The sequence below is a fragment of the Kryptolebias marmoratus genome, linkage group LG16 (assembly GCF_001649575.2).
Source record: "Kryptolebias marmoratus isolate JLee-2015 linkage group LG16, ASM164957v2, whole genome shotgun sequence".
Classification (NCBI taxonomy): domain Eukaryota; kingdom Metazoa; phylum Chordata; class Actinopteri; order Cyprinodontiformes; family Rivulidae; genus Kryptolebias; species Kryptolebias marmoratus.
Window position 1 is genome coordinate 17,449,392 of NC_051445.1, and position 16,727 is coordinate 17,466,118.

General features: G+C 36.6%; 1 protein-coding gene across 1 annotated transcript in view; it reads left to right on the forward strand.

Annotated features, from left to right (window-relative positions):
* cdkal1 (CDK5 regulatory subunit associated protein 1-like 1) overlaps nucleotides 1-16,727 on the forward strand; it is a 210,724-nt gene that overhangs the window by 130,685 nt on the left and 63,312 nt on the right. The window contains exon 10 of the mRNA XM_017409794.3: nucleotides 1,678-1,823. Coding sequence (XP_017265283.1) covers nucleotides 1,678-1,823 — 146 coding nt within the window. The remainder of the gene's footprint in view (nucleotides 1-1,677; nucleotides 1,824-16,727) is intronic.

Below are 16,727 nucleotides of genomic sequence, written 5' to 3' on the forward strand. Positions count from 1 at the left end.
AAATAAACATTTGAAATATATGAGTTTGTATGTAATGTATGAATATAATATACAAGTTTCACTTTTTAAATGGAATTACTGAAATCAATCTACTTTTTCATGATATTCTAATTTTATGACCAGCACCTGTAATTCTGCCAAATCCGACCCTGAAGTCTTTAAAATAAGAATCATTCATAATATTTTGATGCAGTCAGCGGAAACACCGGAGAGACAGTAGACTGTTTGACAAAATGTGATTATTTAAAAAAAGGTGGCAGAATATAGAATAAGAATATAGAAAACACAACTGTTTAACCTAATTAGGTTTCTAAGTTAAAGTTTTTATTGTTCAAATCATTGGTTCTTTTTTTCTGTTCTCCTGTTTGTAACATTAGGAGCCTAAGAAGGAGATGTTAGCCAGTTTATTAGTGAGAAGATTAGTTTGTGCAAAGTCTACAGTTGGCTGTTTTACCCCCATCAACAGTCATGCTAAGTCCTATTAGCATTTGCCGTAAAACAGTGGTGTCTTAAAAAGTGATGGGTGGCACTCTTCTGGTATCCCCGTCATTGTTGTGTTTGTTTTATTACCATTGGAACTTTTCCCAAACAGCAGTTTTCTCTTAACAAGGAGGAAATTTCGTGGCGTTTCCGCCTCATTACGCCGTCACACACAGCTGACTGACAGCTCGCAGCATCGGGTGGGGGAGGGTGGAGCACAGCTCTGTGTTATATATGACCAGAAAACAAAACAAAAAAAACCCACACTGTGTTTGGAATATCATAAATGTGTCAAAAGAAAGTCAAATGTCAGAAAATAAACAGCAGGAACAGTCTGAAGGAAAGACGTGGTGGTTTCAGAACTGTGACTTTTAGAAATTGGCCCATTCCGACTGAGCAGGATTGGTTACACATTTGCTCACCACCTGATAGCTAATTTAAAATATATTAATCATTATTGCCTTATACTATTTTTAATGAAATCTGTAATGAGAGTTATTAAATGTCTTTTTGTTTATGAAGGTGCTACAGGTTTATATTTTTACCTTCTTCTGTTACGCCGCTCTTGTTTACCGTGTGCTCTTTTTAAACTCATTTAAATACCTTAATTATGTTTTAGGTGTTAACTCTATTTACTCAATTTGGAACCTGAAAAACTTAGAGCCATTCAAAGCTTGATTAATTTCTATACTTGATTTATTTTTTTTCTTTTCATTTTGTGTTACTTTAGTTCATTAATATGCTATTATTATTCTTAATTGGTTTCGTAGTTTTTTTGATTTACTTTTCTTTTTCATAAATGTTTTGCTTTGCCCATGTTTATTTGTGAACCTGTACTGTTCAAATTTTAACTTTGCCTTTACCTTTAAAACTCCTTATATTCTGAGCTGTTTACGGGCATTAAATGAAAAGACAGAACTGACAGCTCAGTCCACTAGTAATGAAAGATTTGATTGTTAAAATGTATGTTTGATCGACAGTCAAACCCCCTAAACAGCTTTTGTCTTTTTGTTTTCACTCAATTTAACCTCTTAGATGATTACTACCACTTTTGACTCAGATTAATGTAAAGACCATGGAGAAAAATCTGCACATTTTATGGCTGTTATTCTGACCTTAGGTTTTCTCGTATATGAATTGCTTTTCCATATTTTTTTCCTAATGTCTTTGTCTCTTTTTCCCTCTGTGTTTAACCAGGAGATGGCTAAGATTCTGAATCATCCACGAGTCTTTGCCTTCCTTCACGTTCCTGTGCAGTCGGCCTCAGACAGCGTACTGATGGACATGAAGAGAGAATACTGCGTTGACGACTTTAAGCGAGTGGTAGACTTCCTCAAAGAGAGGTATGCTTGAATGTAAACGTCTCAGGTTCAGATTTTCTGTTATTTTCACCGTGATTCAAAGGGCAGCGAGTGTCAGATACTTCTTTGTTCTGCGCACCAACAAAGCAAACTTTGAAATTAGAAAATCCATCTTTTCATCGATGTAAGCGTTTTCGAATTCTTGTGTTTGTTACTTGAAATACTGTTGCAGTTGTGAGTTCACTGCTTTGATTATTTCACAGTGGGCTGAATGCGATGTATCACATGAGTTCAGTCAGAAGCAGACGCATCTATAGGAAGAAAAACATGGCTTTGAAAGCATTTCTATAAAATTCAAAATAAAACTACAAAAGGAGTTTAATTTACCTCAGTTTATCTGCTTAGATAAAGCCAAACAGAGAAAGTTACCGATGGATGTTTAATTTATCCAGTCAGCAGCTGAGAAGTGCCTGCTTTGGACAGCATCACAGATGGGTTTGTGTTACAAACCATCTGGTGCATCAAGTAAGCTGTAAGGTGGCTAATTTACATTATTTTACTGTAAAAACAAACATCTTCTTTAGCTTCTTAAAAATGCTATTCTCTTATTTCAGAAAGACTAGAACCATATTGGAGAGCTGACTGCAGCATTGTTGAGCCTTGATGTGTGACACAGTTTGTATTTGGAGAAAAAAAAATCCCCAAAATACACATACTTACACCCAAATCCACTGATATTAAAAGTTAAATTTGTACATTCCTGAGATGGATTATAAACAGACATTAACTGAACAGATCTGACCTCCGATGTTGCCTGAAAGATGAAAATGTAATCTTTTTCTGTATAATAGATAATCCGTTATGGAATAATTATTCATGGCAGCGCACGTTGGAGTGCTAAATGAACACAGAAGTGATGCTTTGATAATACGAGTTACAGGAATTCATATGAAAATGAGTGTGTGTCATATTTTTGTCTTAAATCTTTTGGTATTATTATACGATTTAGTGGAGGCGGATGTGTGTCAGTGATGTAACATTGAAGCATGCTTTGGGTAGTTTGCCAGATGATAACTATTTTTTTATGGAATTTAGAACAAATTGTGTTTTTTAGATCAGTGCAACTAAATATATATATATATATATATATATATATATATATATATTATTAACAAATTTCAATCACAAAATGAACATGTTTTAACATAATTAGCATCCAGGTGATTCTGAGCCTAATGTTGTTCAGGTCTTAAATTAGATATAAAAGTAGCACTTGTAGTTTTTGAAACATAGTCATGAGCTATTCTAAATATTTACACATTCATAGTTTGTTAGTCTTTTGGTGTTGCACAACCGGTTTCGTTAATGTAGATTTTGCTCTAAGTGGACGATGTCCATGTGCTGGAGGAATCAATCGATTCTATGCAACTGCCTCAAATAGGTCAGAGTCTAGCAAGATTTAAAATGTAAAACCAGGCGATGATTTTTTATGCATCTCACTCTACAAATCTGTAATTTAAAAACTGTGTGTTCAGTATTTACTAATATTAACAGAGTTCGCAGAACCACTCAGTACTGTAGCCTGAAGCTATAGGACACAAGGTTTGTTTCTGCTCAGGTATACATATTTATAAGGCTGAGTGTTTCATAGGTAACCATTAAACACTTAAAGGAGTTTTTTTCTGCCTAATCTCTTCTCTGTTAGGCTGTTTTAGCTTCCATGTAACGCTGTGTAGAAACCCAACCAACCTTTATACAGTTGTCTTCTACTCATAATTTTTAACCAGTCATGGTTTTTTGTTCCATCTTAATTCTTTTATGTTTCTGAATTTGCTTCTTCATTGATGAGAAAATGTGACAGAGCTTCTGATTGGCTGCAGATCTTCCGTTTTGACATATCTTGCTCTATCGTTCTTGTTTATTTTTTTAAAATACATTCAGAATTAGAGTTACAGGTTTTTCTTACATGACTGCGCACATTTACACACAAACTGTGAATTTTTAAGCAAATCGTTGGCAAAAAATTTTGGTTTAATTCTGTTTCTTTAAGTGTTCAGTTAAGTAAATTGTCATACACAAACAGACACATGCTTACTCTTGTTGAGTATGAACAGCCTTTTTTTGTTAGTTCTGTTTTTTGGCATTTGTTACAGAAACGTGCATCTAAACAGAAACTTGTCATGTGTTTTTTTTTGTGAAATTCAAACTAGTCCTCTTCCAGTGGTGTGACCCATCTGGCTGCTTAAGCAACAACGAGGATATAATTCAAGCTCAGAGAGAGAACAGATAGGTTCAGACAAACTGCAAACTCAATGTTTGTATCCATGTATTAACATAAAAGTTCATTCCAAAGACTCATCCTAGATATATGGGTTTTCAGGGGAAAAAAGGCATACTGTTGCCAAGGGAAGGTTAGGACTTTTCAGCAAAAATAAACACATGGTGCAAATCCATCCTACAGATACTTAAGTGGACTGAGATCTGGGCCAATCCTTCTTCCCAAACTTGTATTATTCCAACTCCCTTAAAATATTTTTTACAGTGTGACAAGATGTCACCCCCCCAGTATATTCTAGTGCCATGACTCACATTAACTAGTCTAGGCATCTACATGATGTGAATAAAACTTGATCCATTAGACCATGACAACATTTTGCATTTCTGGGAGAAAGGCCAGAAGTTCAGTCAGCACATTCCCAATATAAGTGCATTTAGTAGCTGACGTGGATCAGCTCAGACACCCAACTGGTCTGCAGATACACAGCTCCATACAAAACAAAAATGCACCACGTTATTAACGTTTTCGGCAATTTGAGCTACAGTAGCTCTTCTCTTGGATCGGACAGTTCACACAAAAGATTATCTTTTCTAAACAGGAAGCTTTCAGAAAAACCTTTGTGGCCTTTTAAACTAGTATTAACCTTTTAATGTTTACATAACCTAAAATAATGGTGACTTTTTCTAAGATACTAAGTTGAACCCTCAGGTTCCTTTTAAAGAACCAAAGCTTGAAGGACTACTGTCTACATGAGGAGAATAGAGGATTTCTATTGATATTTTTTTAAACCAGTGAGTAAATTTTGTCAACTGAATTCTCTTTTTTTTTTTTCTTTTTTTGCAACGTTTAATCCCTTTGTTCGCAAACTTGGACATAAAGTGTTCTATTAAAGTCATTCCATCCCCATCCACAGAGTAAAAACTGTATTAAATTTACTCTACTCCAAGTTACACTGTGACAAATCTTTGGGTTATTATAACCTAAGTGTTTTCTGCTGTGAATAATTCTAACAATCAGTGCAATAATAATCAGAATGAAAGTGTTTAATTTGTTCTCGTCTGCTAATGCAACCATATTTTTTTACTCCTTTCTCTTGGCTTTGATAAATCAAAAACATAATGATGTACAGTCTTTATGTAATGATTTCTGGTGAAAATCCTTTTAAGGTGGAATAAGGCTGTTACATAGTGTATGAATGTGGTCAGGATTTTCCACAGTCCTTTTATAGTTCGCCTTAATATCTGGGCACATTTTCCCTGAACTGCTCTGGAGGATTAAATGTGTTTGAACCATTTAAGTCAAAGATAAAACGCTTGGAAAAAGAATAGCTATATTCCTGTGAGTTGGGGAGCAGAGTCGGGCAGTTTTAATGTCAATTTGCGGGGGTTAGTTCAGAGCAGGAGGCAGCAAAAGCAATCTTGTTACCATATAGTATTAATGACTGGATATGGTTTGGCATTGTATGACTCTCAGCCTTACTGAGGTTTCTCTTGAGGTTATACGTTTCTGACCTCTGAAAAGCCTTTAAGCTTCAGGTCATAGAGGTCCTTCTTTCAAGGAGATCCACTCACTTTCCTCTCAGCTTTAGTTATTTTATCTAACCATTGGAGTTTGCTTATTTTTTCCTGTAGTTTTAAACCACAGACTTAGATCCACAGCAACAAAGAATAATTATTAACCACTATAACTTTTTTCTCCCCAAAGGAATGTGGATTTCAACAAGTGTTTCGTCTTCGTGATATCAGTGGCTTATTGACAATAAGACCCTGGACAGATAATTGGCATCAACATTCTTGACCCATAACTTGACCAAGAGGAATCTCCTGCTCTCTGTGAATGTTTATTTGATCACTGGGTCACTACTCTTCTCCACCTCACTCTATTGTTGTTCCGTTTCTCGCATTCTGCCAACTATCGTTTTAAGGAAACAAAAGCCAAATCCAAGTTGTTTGCATGCAATTTTATTAAATAAAATGTAGATTCTAAAACGTTTTGTTATTGTTTAAACCGTGGGTCTGCACAGCGGTGTGGTTGTAAGCACTGATGCCTCCCAGTAAGAAAGGTGAAGATTTAAATCTCAGTCGGGGGTTTTCCTGTATGAAGTTCTTACGTTCTCCCGTTTCAAGTGTGGGTTTTCTCCGATCACCTCGCTTTCCTCCTGCAATCTGAAAACAAGCAGGTTGGGTTAACTGGAGCTTCTAAATTTACCTTAGGCCTGAGTGGAAACACTTACTGTTGTTAGTCTGTGTGCTGGCCCTATGGTAAACTTGTAATCACCTGTTGATTTTTTTATTCAAAGCATGTAAAATATGAGTGAAATCACAAAACAACCAATGGGACTAATATGTACGTTAATCAGACTTTTGTGGAAGACTTGTTGCTGTGAAAGTCTTAATTCAGTAGATCTCTTCTCAGATTGATTAGCTTGGCTTTCTAGTATCTTGGGCACATTTATGTGTTTGTGGTATCTTGCAATGAGCAGCCAGAGTGACGCCGTGACTGCTGGTATAATGTGTCGATGATAAACTTTGTGTTTGTGTGTGTCTCAACGGGTCTTAAATGTAGCGAACAGGTTCTTGACAAGCAAATGGCTCCAAGACAGTTGTTTGTGTGCTGTCTGTGCGTGTGGTGCTGTGTTAGTCATTGCCATTAGTCACGAGGAGTGACACGGTTATATCAACCCTCTCAAGGTTACAGCAGGACACATGCAGCAGTGGCGTGACTACACCGTTGTGTGTGCTGTGCTGAGACAGTCTGCTGCTCTGTTTGTCATTGAAGATACCGTTATTGGTTTACACACACACACTCACACATTTAGGAGTTTAAGGTATCGGCCAGGGGCTAATGTTTCACTTGAATAGCGGGCGGGAGGGATGACATCTCCCTTAAGGGACTGGGATGAAACAAAACAAAACAAAACCAAAAAAAAACGCAGTGGTGGGGTGGGGGGGTGGGGGGGGTAAGAAAAAGAGATGAGGCGGGAAAGATCAGAGTTTACCGCTATAACTTGGCACACTGGCGGGACTTGTCAACATTCCACACCTGCTTTCCCCTCACAGCTCCCTCCAGCTGATGATTCAGCAAGTAAATGAAGCGTTGGGTTTCAGTGTTTGTTTTGACTCCCAGTCTTTGAATTAAAACTCTATTTGGTCACGGCAAAAGCACGTACAGCAAACAGCCTGCTTTAGTGGCTGTAGGCACACACACACACACACACACACTTTGAGTAACTTAAACTCCCTGAAAGTTCCTCTTCAGTGTTCAGAATTCAAGATATCCTTTTCATTTTTGTTTTTGTCAGATTAATATGTATTTTTGAGTTAACCTTTGCCTAACCGACTAAAGGTGAGAGATATAAAACTCACCAAGGTTCAATAACTGCAACAGCTGTTGCATTTATCTGACATCTTAATTGTATTGTGTTTGTTGTCTTTTCTTTTTTGCGTAGACGTTATTTAATTGCTGAGTGTTTAAGAAAAAGAGCCTTCCTGTCTGCTTACCTGACTGTGTGTGTGTGTGTCAATAAGTCTAGCTTTGTGAAGTGCCCCATTTTAAACTACAGGAAGCAAGCAGAGACAAATCATTAACTTCACAACAAGCTGAAACTGTGAGACTGAGGGCTGTGGAGCGAGAGCCAGCATGTGGATAATGATTCTTGGCAATTCCTAACACATTGTTGTCTTATTGACACTTCCTCTGGATTAAACCCTATTTCCTTCCCATAAACCACACACACACTCAGGTTCATTACAAACAGCTTCAGTGTAATTACAGGAATTAAGTTTTTCTTCATTAAGTTGTGTTCATTTGTATTAAGCTCCTCAGACCATTTCACCAGTCATGATTTTAGAACAAATAGAGATTTAGAAGCAGTAAGTTTGTGTGTGTGTGTGGTAGGGGGGCTTGTTTGTTGTTATTTTTTGTCAGAAAAAATCCCTGAGCCTCATTAGCCTGAAGGTTATGTTCAAGTTAGCACAGGTTCCTTACCTCTTACAGATTCTTTGTATTTGCCTAAAATGTAAAAGGTTAGATTGCTTTTTCGCTCTAAAATGTAAGATTTTGTACTTTAATGTTAGGAAGCACTTTGAACTGTTTCCTACCAACAAAATACAGTTTACACTGTAACAGAAAATCTGTAATATCTAGTTTACCCAAAAGAACAGACTGAATGTTTTACCTCGAAAACTCGCCTGGACTGAAGTTAGCTTGAGGCTTGTTGTCCACTTTGTAGTAAAGAAGTAAAGTGTGTGTTATAACATCTTTTTTAGGAACTTTACAATAGTGCACAAAGTTTGCAACCCCAAATGAAAAACTATGCAGCAGTTACGGTGCTTAAAGAGAGATTTTCACAGGTCAGTGTGACTGGGAGTAAAGACGGGTCACAATTGAATGTAAAAACAAAAGCTCTGTTTAAGAAATCTGAAGACATATCAAGTGACATCAAGCATTGTCTACATAAACGCTTTCACACAAGGTCAGTCGACACTTGGAGCTGAGTAATATTTCACTGTGTGGCTCTGCTTTCAGTTCATCTGACATCATATTTCTCCTTCACTCTGCCTTTCAAAGCAAATTTCAACACAGTTTCGATCACAGCTAATGGACTATAATGTCTTGGTGTGACATTATAAATAGGCTTTTATTAGAGTGGCTCTTTGTTTTTTACCTTTCCGGTTATGTAACACTTTCAAGTTTCAGAGGTGTTATTTCTGACATCAAGAACTGCTCAGCTGGTACTTTAGACTTTCTGTTTCTAATTCCTCTTACACTGTTTTCAAGTGGAGAGAAATTTGCCTTTTAAAAGAGACTATTTGACGGCAGACGCAAACTCTGAAGATGAAGTTAGGTATCAAATATTTGTTTGTGTACAAAAAGAGCCGGTGATCAGTAGTTACGGCATCAATACTTATTCCCATTAAAAAGCATCTTAGCATCAAGGAATTTGTGTACCTCTAATATTTATATTGCAGCAGCCTTCTCTAAATTGTTTTTTTTTCTTAAGCAGTATTTAATTCAGCTCTTGGTTTTGACAGAGGAGGTAAATGGTACGCAGGCTCGCCTTTATCATTTACATCCACATTTTCTTTCAGTGGACATTTGTTTAAAACAACAGGAGGCAGTGGGCTTTTATGTTATGAGAAAATAACAGCTTTCATTGTGGGTCTTTTCTTTAAAGAACATGATTTTTAAAAAGATGATTTTAAAAGGACTCATGTAGATCATTTTAGGAGGGAGTTTTGTGCAAAAAATTGCCTGAGTTAATGATGACTTTTTACTTCAACTTCGATGCTTTACAGAGTGTTTTAATGCAACAAACACTGGAGATAAATGTCTTTGTCCTTCTCACAGAGATCACAATTATTGCTTCCCTTAATAGGAAGGCTGTATCCTCATCTGGTGCTGCCCTGTTTACGTCACCCAGGAGGGCAGTGCACAGAACGGCGTTAAAGGGATGGCAGACATGAGGGGAAATCTATAAGCCCTGTGAGCCTCCTGTCTAACCAGGGAAGAAGAAGGCTGCAGTAAAGCCCACTCCCCAAACAGAGACTGATACAAGTAGATTCTGGGTTTGACTGGCCCTTAAAAACTAGCAGGAACTACTGGATTTTCAGAAAGATGGTGGTTGAGTTCCCTGAATTAGAAAAACAGGCCTTTAACTAAAGAGAGACACAACTTTCCCTTGTTGTTGATGAATAAATCCTAAGTTTGTTGTGATTGTTTATGCATGTGTTCCTTTCGTATTTCACAATGACATGCAGAGCCAACATATTAACTGAAAACACTGAAAAAAAGTCCTTCCCAAGATAATATTGAATCTGCTTGTTTTACTTTTTCTCAGAGTTCTTTTGTAGATTAGTTCCACGAAATGAGAAGTTTGGAAAATCTTTTTGCATTATGCAGCAAACTTTTTGTGTTATGACACAATGAAGTGAAATTACCTCACATTACATCACAAATCCTGCAATGTGATTGTTGTGCAAGCACCTGTTGCAGTGTAGATGCAAAAACAGTATACCAAAGAGTCCTGAAAAGCATTAAAAAAATGTAGCAATTTTCTTCGGTTCAAAATGTCATAGTTTAAGAGAAATTATTTGCTTTATTTGAAGTTTTTGTTGTCAGTGGTTAGAAAATTAGGCAGAAATATTTCAGATGTGTAGCTTTATTTATTCCCTTGTTGTTGTGAAATGGAGAGATAAAACATCCATAGTATATCTGTTCATATTTAATTTACCATCTATTTGGCTCTAATAAAGTCTGACGTAGCTCATATTCTGGGAAATGCAATGTCGAAACAGGAATTTTTGCCGAACAGTTTTATCCTCATTTCAAGAAATGATGGTCTTGAGCTCTGGTGCCCATCAGCTTAATGACTCATTAAATGAGTAGTTAGTTATGAATGATTACAAGCAAAGGCAGCATCAGTCAAAGCTTCTTTCTGGATCATACGACCAGTTACTTTCTTGTATTTATTACTACTTTACTGTGTGTGTGTATATATATATATTTTTTATATACATATATATTTTTAAATATATATATTTGTGTGTGTGTGTGTGTGTATATATATATATATATATATATATATATATATATATAATATGTGTGTGTGTGTGTGTGTGTGTGTATAAATAATGATTTTGGACCAAAACTGATCACTAACTCAAGTTGCACATACTTGAATATGCAGGCATCTAATCTGAAATCAAACTTCACAAATCTTTTTGTCATTTGCATTGGACCCATCAGCACGGAAGCCTACAGCCTCTCTAAAGAACAAACAGCTTTTAGATACGAAACATTTAAACTGTTGGTAATTGCCATCCTAACATTTACCTCAATGTTTCTCTTTTACTTCCATGAATTCATTTTAATGGAGATTTTATTTCTTTTGCCCCCCTTCAAGTTACTCTGAAAATGTCACTTTTAATTGCTGAACTTTTTAACATTTTTGAAACACAGACTCATTGTCCCAAAAAAAAAAGCTCCTTGCTTTTAGCAATGCATGTCATTAAGCATATTTCTGACTTTATGTGGGTGAGCTGTGAGGTGCATGATGAAAAGATCACTAACGTCTACATGAAAGTCATGTCAGCCGTTCATTTGATTCAAGTAGGGCTTTTATGTCCAGCAGTTGTCCAGTGTCTTGATGTTCTCCGTATCTGCACAGGTCAGGTTAGAGCTGTCAGATGGAGAGCTGAATCACAGGCTGCTGATATGCCACTAAAGGTTGGATTAAATTGAAATGAAGTGCAAAGGTACAGTCCATTTAACACCTGGCCAGACAGTCACAAGTCTTTCAGTCTTTGCACCGCTGCCCTCTAGAAGCTTTCATATGCACATGTGTGAATGTCTGTGTGTAGATGGATTTGTGGTGTCCGTGCTCTCATTACTTCTAGCTCAGACTAATGAAAAGTGTATGTGTGTGTTCTCATTACCCTTCTCCAGGGCTAATGATGTATGTCTCTGCTAGCTTACGTGTGTGTGGGTGTGTGTGTGTGGAATTGAGCTGCAGTTCCGCTCTGCTGTGTTCAGGGTGTTTCATTAAATGATAAAGTTTACTGATGACTTCAGTGGAATCATTATTTACTTGGCTCTCCGCTCATCCCACAGCAGCCACCTCGATCTTTACAAATGACCCGCAGCATAAAAAGATAAAGATTATTTTACACCGCAGGTTTAAAGCTTTAGTATTATTAAAACTCCAGCATATCCAGCATGTTAAATCGCTTCATATAGTTACATGGATGAATGAATGAGTTTATTTTGCTTCTCTTCACAATATATGACCAAATTACTAAAAGAAAAAAAAAGGAAGACTGTCAAACCCAAGCTTATTTACCACACCAATTTAAAAGGTCACACAGGAACTCCACAATTCAGAAAAGACTGAACATAATATGGGCTTTTACTAACTTAAGGAATTTACAATCTTCATATTTTAAACCACCTTCCTAATGGATTATGTCCCAGGTACGCTCTCCATGACCTACAGGACCTATTAGAACATGGCTGGATCACAAAAAGTTTGAAAATAGTTTTCATTGTAAATCCAATTGTGACTCTGCTACACTAATTGCACTTTTTCCTGCTTTTTGCCATATCAGTAACATTTAAAAAGATAATAATCCAGTTGTTTTTTAGTACGCATCATCTGAAGAACTCGTTCATTATTATTATCTTCCTGGATTATCAAGCATGGATCAGGACATCAGTAAAATTTAACGATCTGAAGCATATAAAGAGGTTATTTGTACAATAAAATTATCCAACATCAGATCTTTCACTTCTGCGATTCCTAGAGTTTACAATAAACACAAATAAGACTAATATAATCTTAAATTGATTTACTTTTATACAGGAAAGAATTAGCTTCTTGATGATTTACAGGTTATCAGACCAATGGAAGCAGTCTGTATTTTCACATACACTAGTGTTTTTAAAATTTTTTTTATATTTGTAAATTTCAGTCTTTTAAGGGCTTCTCTGATTTTTGTAATGCCACTTCCAACTCTACTCCTTATAAATTAAAACAATTTTAATGATGTTCTGACTACAGTGACGATATCAGCTCTGTTCTGATGTGGTCAGGTTGTTACGTCGTGGTAGCTGTCACTAAGATATCCAGTTTAGTTTAATCTTATTGTTACAATAAAATAGGATCACAGTAAGGGCCGATGTGTTCTTGTGCAGGTTTAAGTGTTTTGGAACACTTTTATCATCTGCAAAGACACCTGACATGTCTTCAATAGTTACCAACAGGACTCCACTTCATCCTTGATGGTGTCAGTGCGTGATAATCAAGCAGACCTTTTTCTTTCTCTTTCCTTTTCTATAAATTGAGCTGTGACATGACAGTACCATTACCTTAAGGTGCCACTGCTAATTCAGACACTTAAGAGACTGAATGATGGCTCACAACCCTCACAAGTGTTCCTTCTTTGTCAGGTTACGTCTTTCTTGCACATCAAGAACAGCTATGTTTCATTAGATGCATTTTACATCAAACTGTGTAATTGGGATGTCTGTAACTATTTAGTGAGCACAAATATATACAGTATTCATAGCCACACAAATAAAAAGAAAGGACAAGCAACACAAATGCAAACTGAGATGAGAAACAATTCTGACTGGGCGATATAATGCCAATAACATTTTCATTTTTCCCAACACTTCTTCAAAGTGTGGATAATAGGTGGCAGTAATGACCCATTCTCTGAGTGGGACATGTAATGTTTCTGTAGTCACACTCCTGACATTATAATCCTATCTTCAAAATTCATTTAAGCCACTGAAAAACTGAGATAGGATGACCTTTAAAACTGCTGTATATTTAGATTTGATATTGAAGGAGGTGTTTCATGAGGTATTTGAGTCAGAGTGGTTCAAAATGTTGGGTTTATTTTTTACTTTGAGGATGTTTCAAAGGTTAATAAGCTGAAAAGTTTAATTTATAAGGTTTTATTTTCAATTATTAATAAATGAACTAGTAACAGACTATATGAGCACTTTTCATAGGAGCTGAGAGGATCACAAAGTACTTCACGGACAATAAATGAAGAACAAACACCAAGTAAATTGAACGTAGAGGAAAAACAATACTTCTAATATAAATAAATTGTGTAATTTCATTTCCCACAGTAATGACCATAAAACGGTTTAAAAAACAGTCACAATATGACCTAAGAAATGGTATTTGCAACAACCGAATAATGTCAATTCAATAACATATTTTTGAAGAAAGATACCACAGTGAGATCAGATCCCAGTTTATAGCATTATTAATGATTAAAATCTGTATTATAGATTAACTTTCTCAAAGAAACTGTTACCTTCATTATAATCTATTGCTTAATTTGTGTGTATGTGATACAGTATACACAGTTACAAAACGTGTGTTATCTGTGTTATCTTCCACAGAAACAGTGAACTGTTCAGGCTTATAATGCCTTACATCCTTATATAAGACATTTATATTTTGGTTTGACATTCTTCTAACAGCAAAAAGACATCATTTCCAACCTATCAGCTGAGTTGTTTTATTTAATACACACACTTTAATAGTATTAGGCCTCTAAAAAGAATTTTGAACCTGAGCTTTTGCTGAAAATAGGCAAAAAACACAGCAGACAAAAATAAAGAAAAACTATGAAAGAGACAGATGGTCTTTTTTGAGAACTTAAATTGTCTCCTGAGAGTTGATCATTTCAAACGCGACCCTATTTTGGCAAAATAGTTGTCAAACTTATTTATTTATTCTTTTGTTTGCAAAATGCATTCTCACTTCAGATGTTGTTATTTGTAATAGCAATGCCTTCAGATAATGATTTTATTAAAAACTTCACTTTCCCTCAAGCCAAAAGCTTCCTGAACTTTTACATTTGACAACAAATACGTCCAAATCAAATCTTTCCCGTTTACCCAGCATTCCCATCGTTACTGCGTCTTATTTCCCTTCCACCGTCCGACTCCTACGCCGCAGCACCTCGAGCGCTCCGCTTGTTTTCATTTAAGAAAACACACATACTGCAGCACAGATGGGTAGTGTGGTCTCTTTCTGACACATGAATAAGTAAATATTTACCTTCCCAGATTGTTTTTCTTCTATCCTTATTCTTTTCATCCCACCTCCTATCACCTTCCCCACCACACCTCTAAACCACTCTCGTTTTTCTCCTCCCCTGTGTTCATTTTTCTGGGTTTCTCTCCAAGTGTTTTCTCTTTCGTCTTATCACGGGTACAGCTCGCAGGCATCTGTTTCGTAAAGATGCTTGCATTTATTTTGAATATATGATTTTAAAAAGCTGGCTGCGTGTTTCTAAAAGACTCACACATGTAAAAGGAATGTTAGGACCTCGGTAAACAAAGAGCCGACAGTAAACCGAACAATGGCGTGTTTTATAAAGCTTGTTTAAGTGCATTGAGGAAGACAGGACACTGATTGTATACATATCTAGAGTTTTATGAACACATCTTCAGCTTGCTTACTCAGCCTGATACTGAACTGTGGTTAAAGGAGGCTGTGGTCTTCAGGGATGTGATCTTGCTGCCTCGATAAAGCAGGAAGACAGATAACAGGGAGAAGGTACACACAAACACCAGCCTGTTTTCTTACCCCATTAGGACTTTTGATTTAGTGACTTTAGTGGTGACTTTCACTCTGAGGCTACTGCAGGAATTTCTGTATTAGTGATTAGCTTTTTTTTCCCCTCTAAAATGGGCAATGAGTTCAAAACTAATCCAGAACCCTAGATCACCCCGGGGGGCGGGGGCTTGGCGGCTTTGTTACCCTCTGTGGGGCATTTTTCCGGCACAGTTTCCACTTCCATTTGTCTCACCAGAGGAATCGGTCTTTCAAGTCAACACAAAGTTTTCCAGACCAACTTTTATATTGTGATGAAACAGTTTCCTCCTAATTGAAGAGGTCTCATCCAGGATCATATCGACTCCATGCATAAAGCATGAGGGGATCACAAGCTGCATTGATGACTGTGAAAAAGCTGTGATTCCTATTCAGTGGCCTTCGGTCATCTAATCTTACCCCGTGAATCACTGCTGCTTGATATTACATAGTCCTCTCCAGTGCCGTCATCAAGCACAAAATAAAGGATATCTCTTGGCAGACTGATGTCAAACGTTTCCAGCAGATTTCCAGGGAAAGAAACAATGCAGAGAAACTCTGAAGAAGCGGTGTCCAATCTTTGTTTTCAAGAGCCACTATTTCCTAGTTGTTTCCCTGCGCCAACACACCCGATTCAATGGCTGAATTACCTCTTCAGCATGTCCTTAAGTTCTGCAGAAGCCTATTAATCACCCATTCATTCAAATCAGGTGTGTTGAAGCAGGGAAACATCTAAAGCATGCAGGATAGTGGCCCTCAAGGACCAGGATTGGACGCCACTGCTTGAAAATGTGGGCCACAGAGAGTTTGGGAACTGGCCTTAAAAGGAAGAAATTCACCTTAACATTTTCAAACAGGACACCAATGGCACGTTGCTCCTATAAATGTAGATGATTAAAGGTAAAGTCAGTAAAAGTGTTTTCAGTCTTTCTATGTTGCTTGTGAAAATGTAATATGTATTTTTTGCATATTTATATCTTAATTGAAATTTAGTAAAATTTATCCCACTATCTTCATTTTTTAACTAATCTATAAAAAATGTTTTGTTTTCCTTTTCTGTTTTCATTCTGCCACAAATGAGCCAGTTTGTCCTTCTGCATAGAACATGGCCACCACCTATTCTTCATGTGTTATAGGGCAGATGATGCTGGCTCTGATATCTTATTCTAATCAGTACTAAACAGTAAACAATCAACACTTTACCCATGCCTGACCGTACCTGATAGAGTGTCCTTTGTTAGATTCTGATCTTCTTTTTTTTATCTCTTTTCATTACAGCAAAGACTCTCGTGTTGTTCTGCCAGGGTTTATGGGTAGTTATAGCTTTGTGAGATTAGCCCACGTCTGCATCAGTTTAATTGAAAGCAAGCAGACCTGAAATGTAATCCCTACTCTTCTTCATTCTATTCTTTCCTGCTTCTATCTCCGTTTCTTACACTCTGTTTTTTCAGAGGTGAACAATAACAAGATACATTTCTCTTCTTTCATTTTTAACAAGGAGAGTATCACTGTGGTTCTTATTCATTAGTATCACACATCACACCTCTAT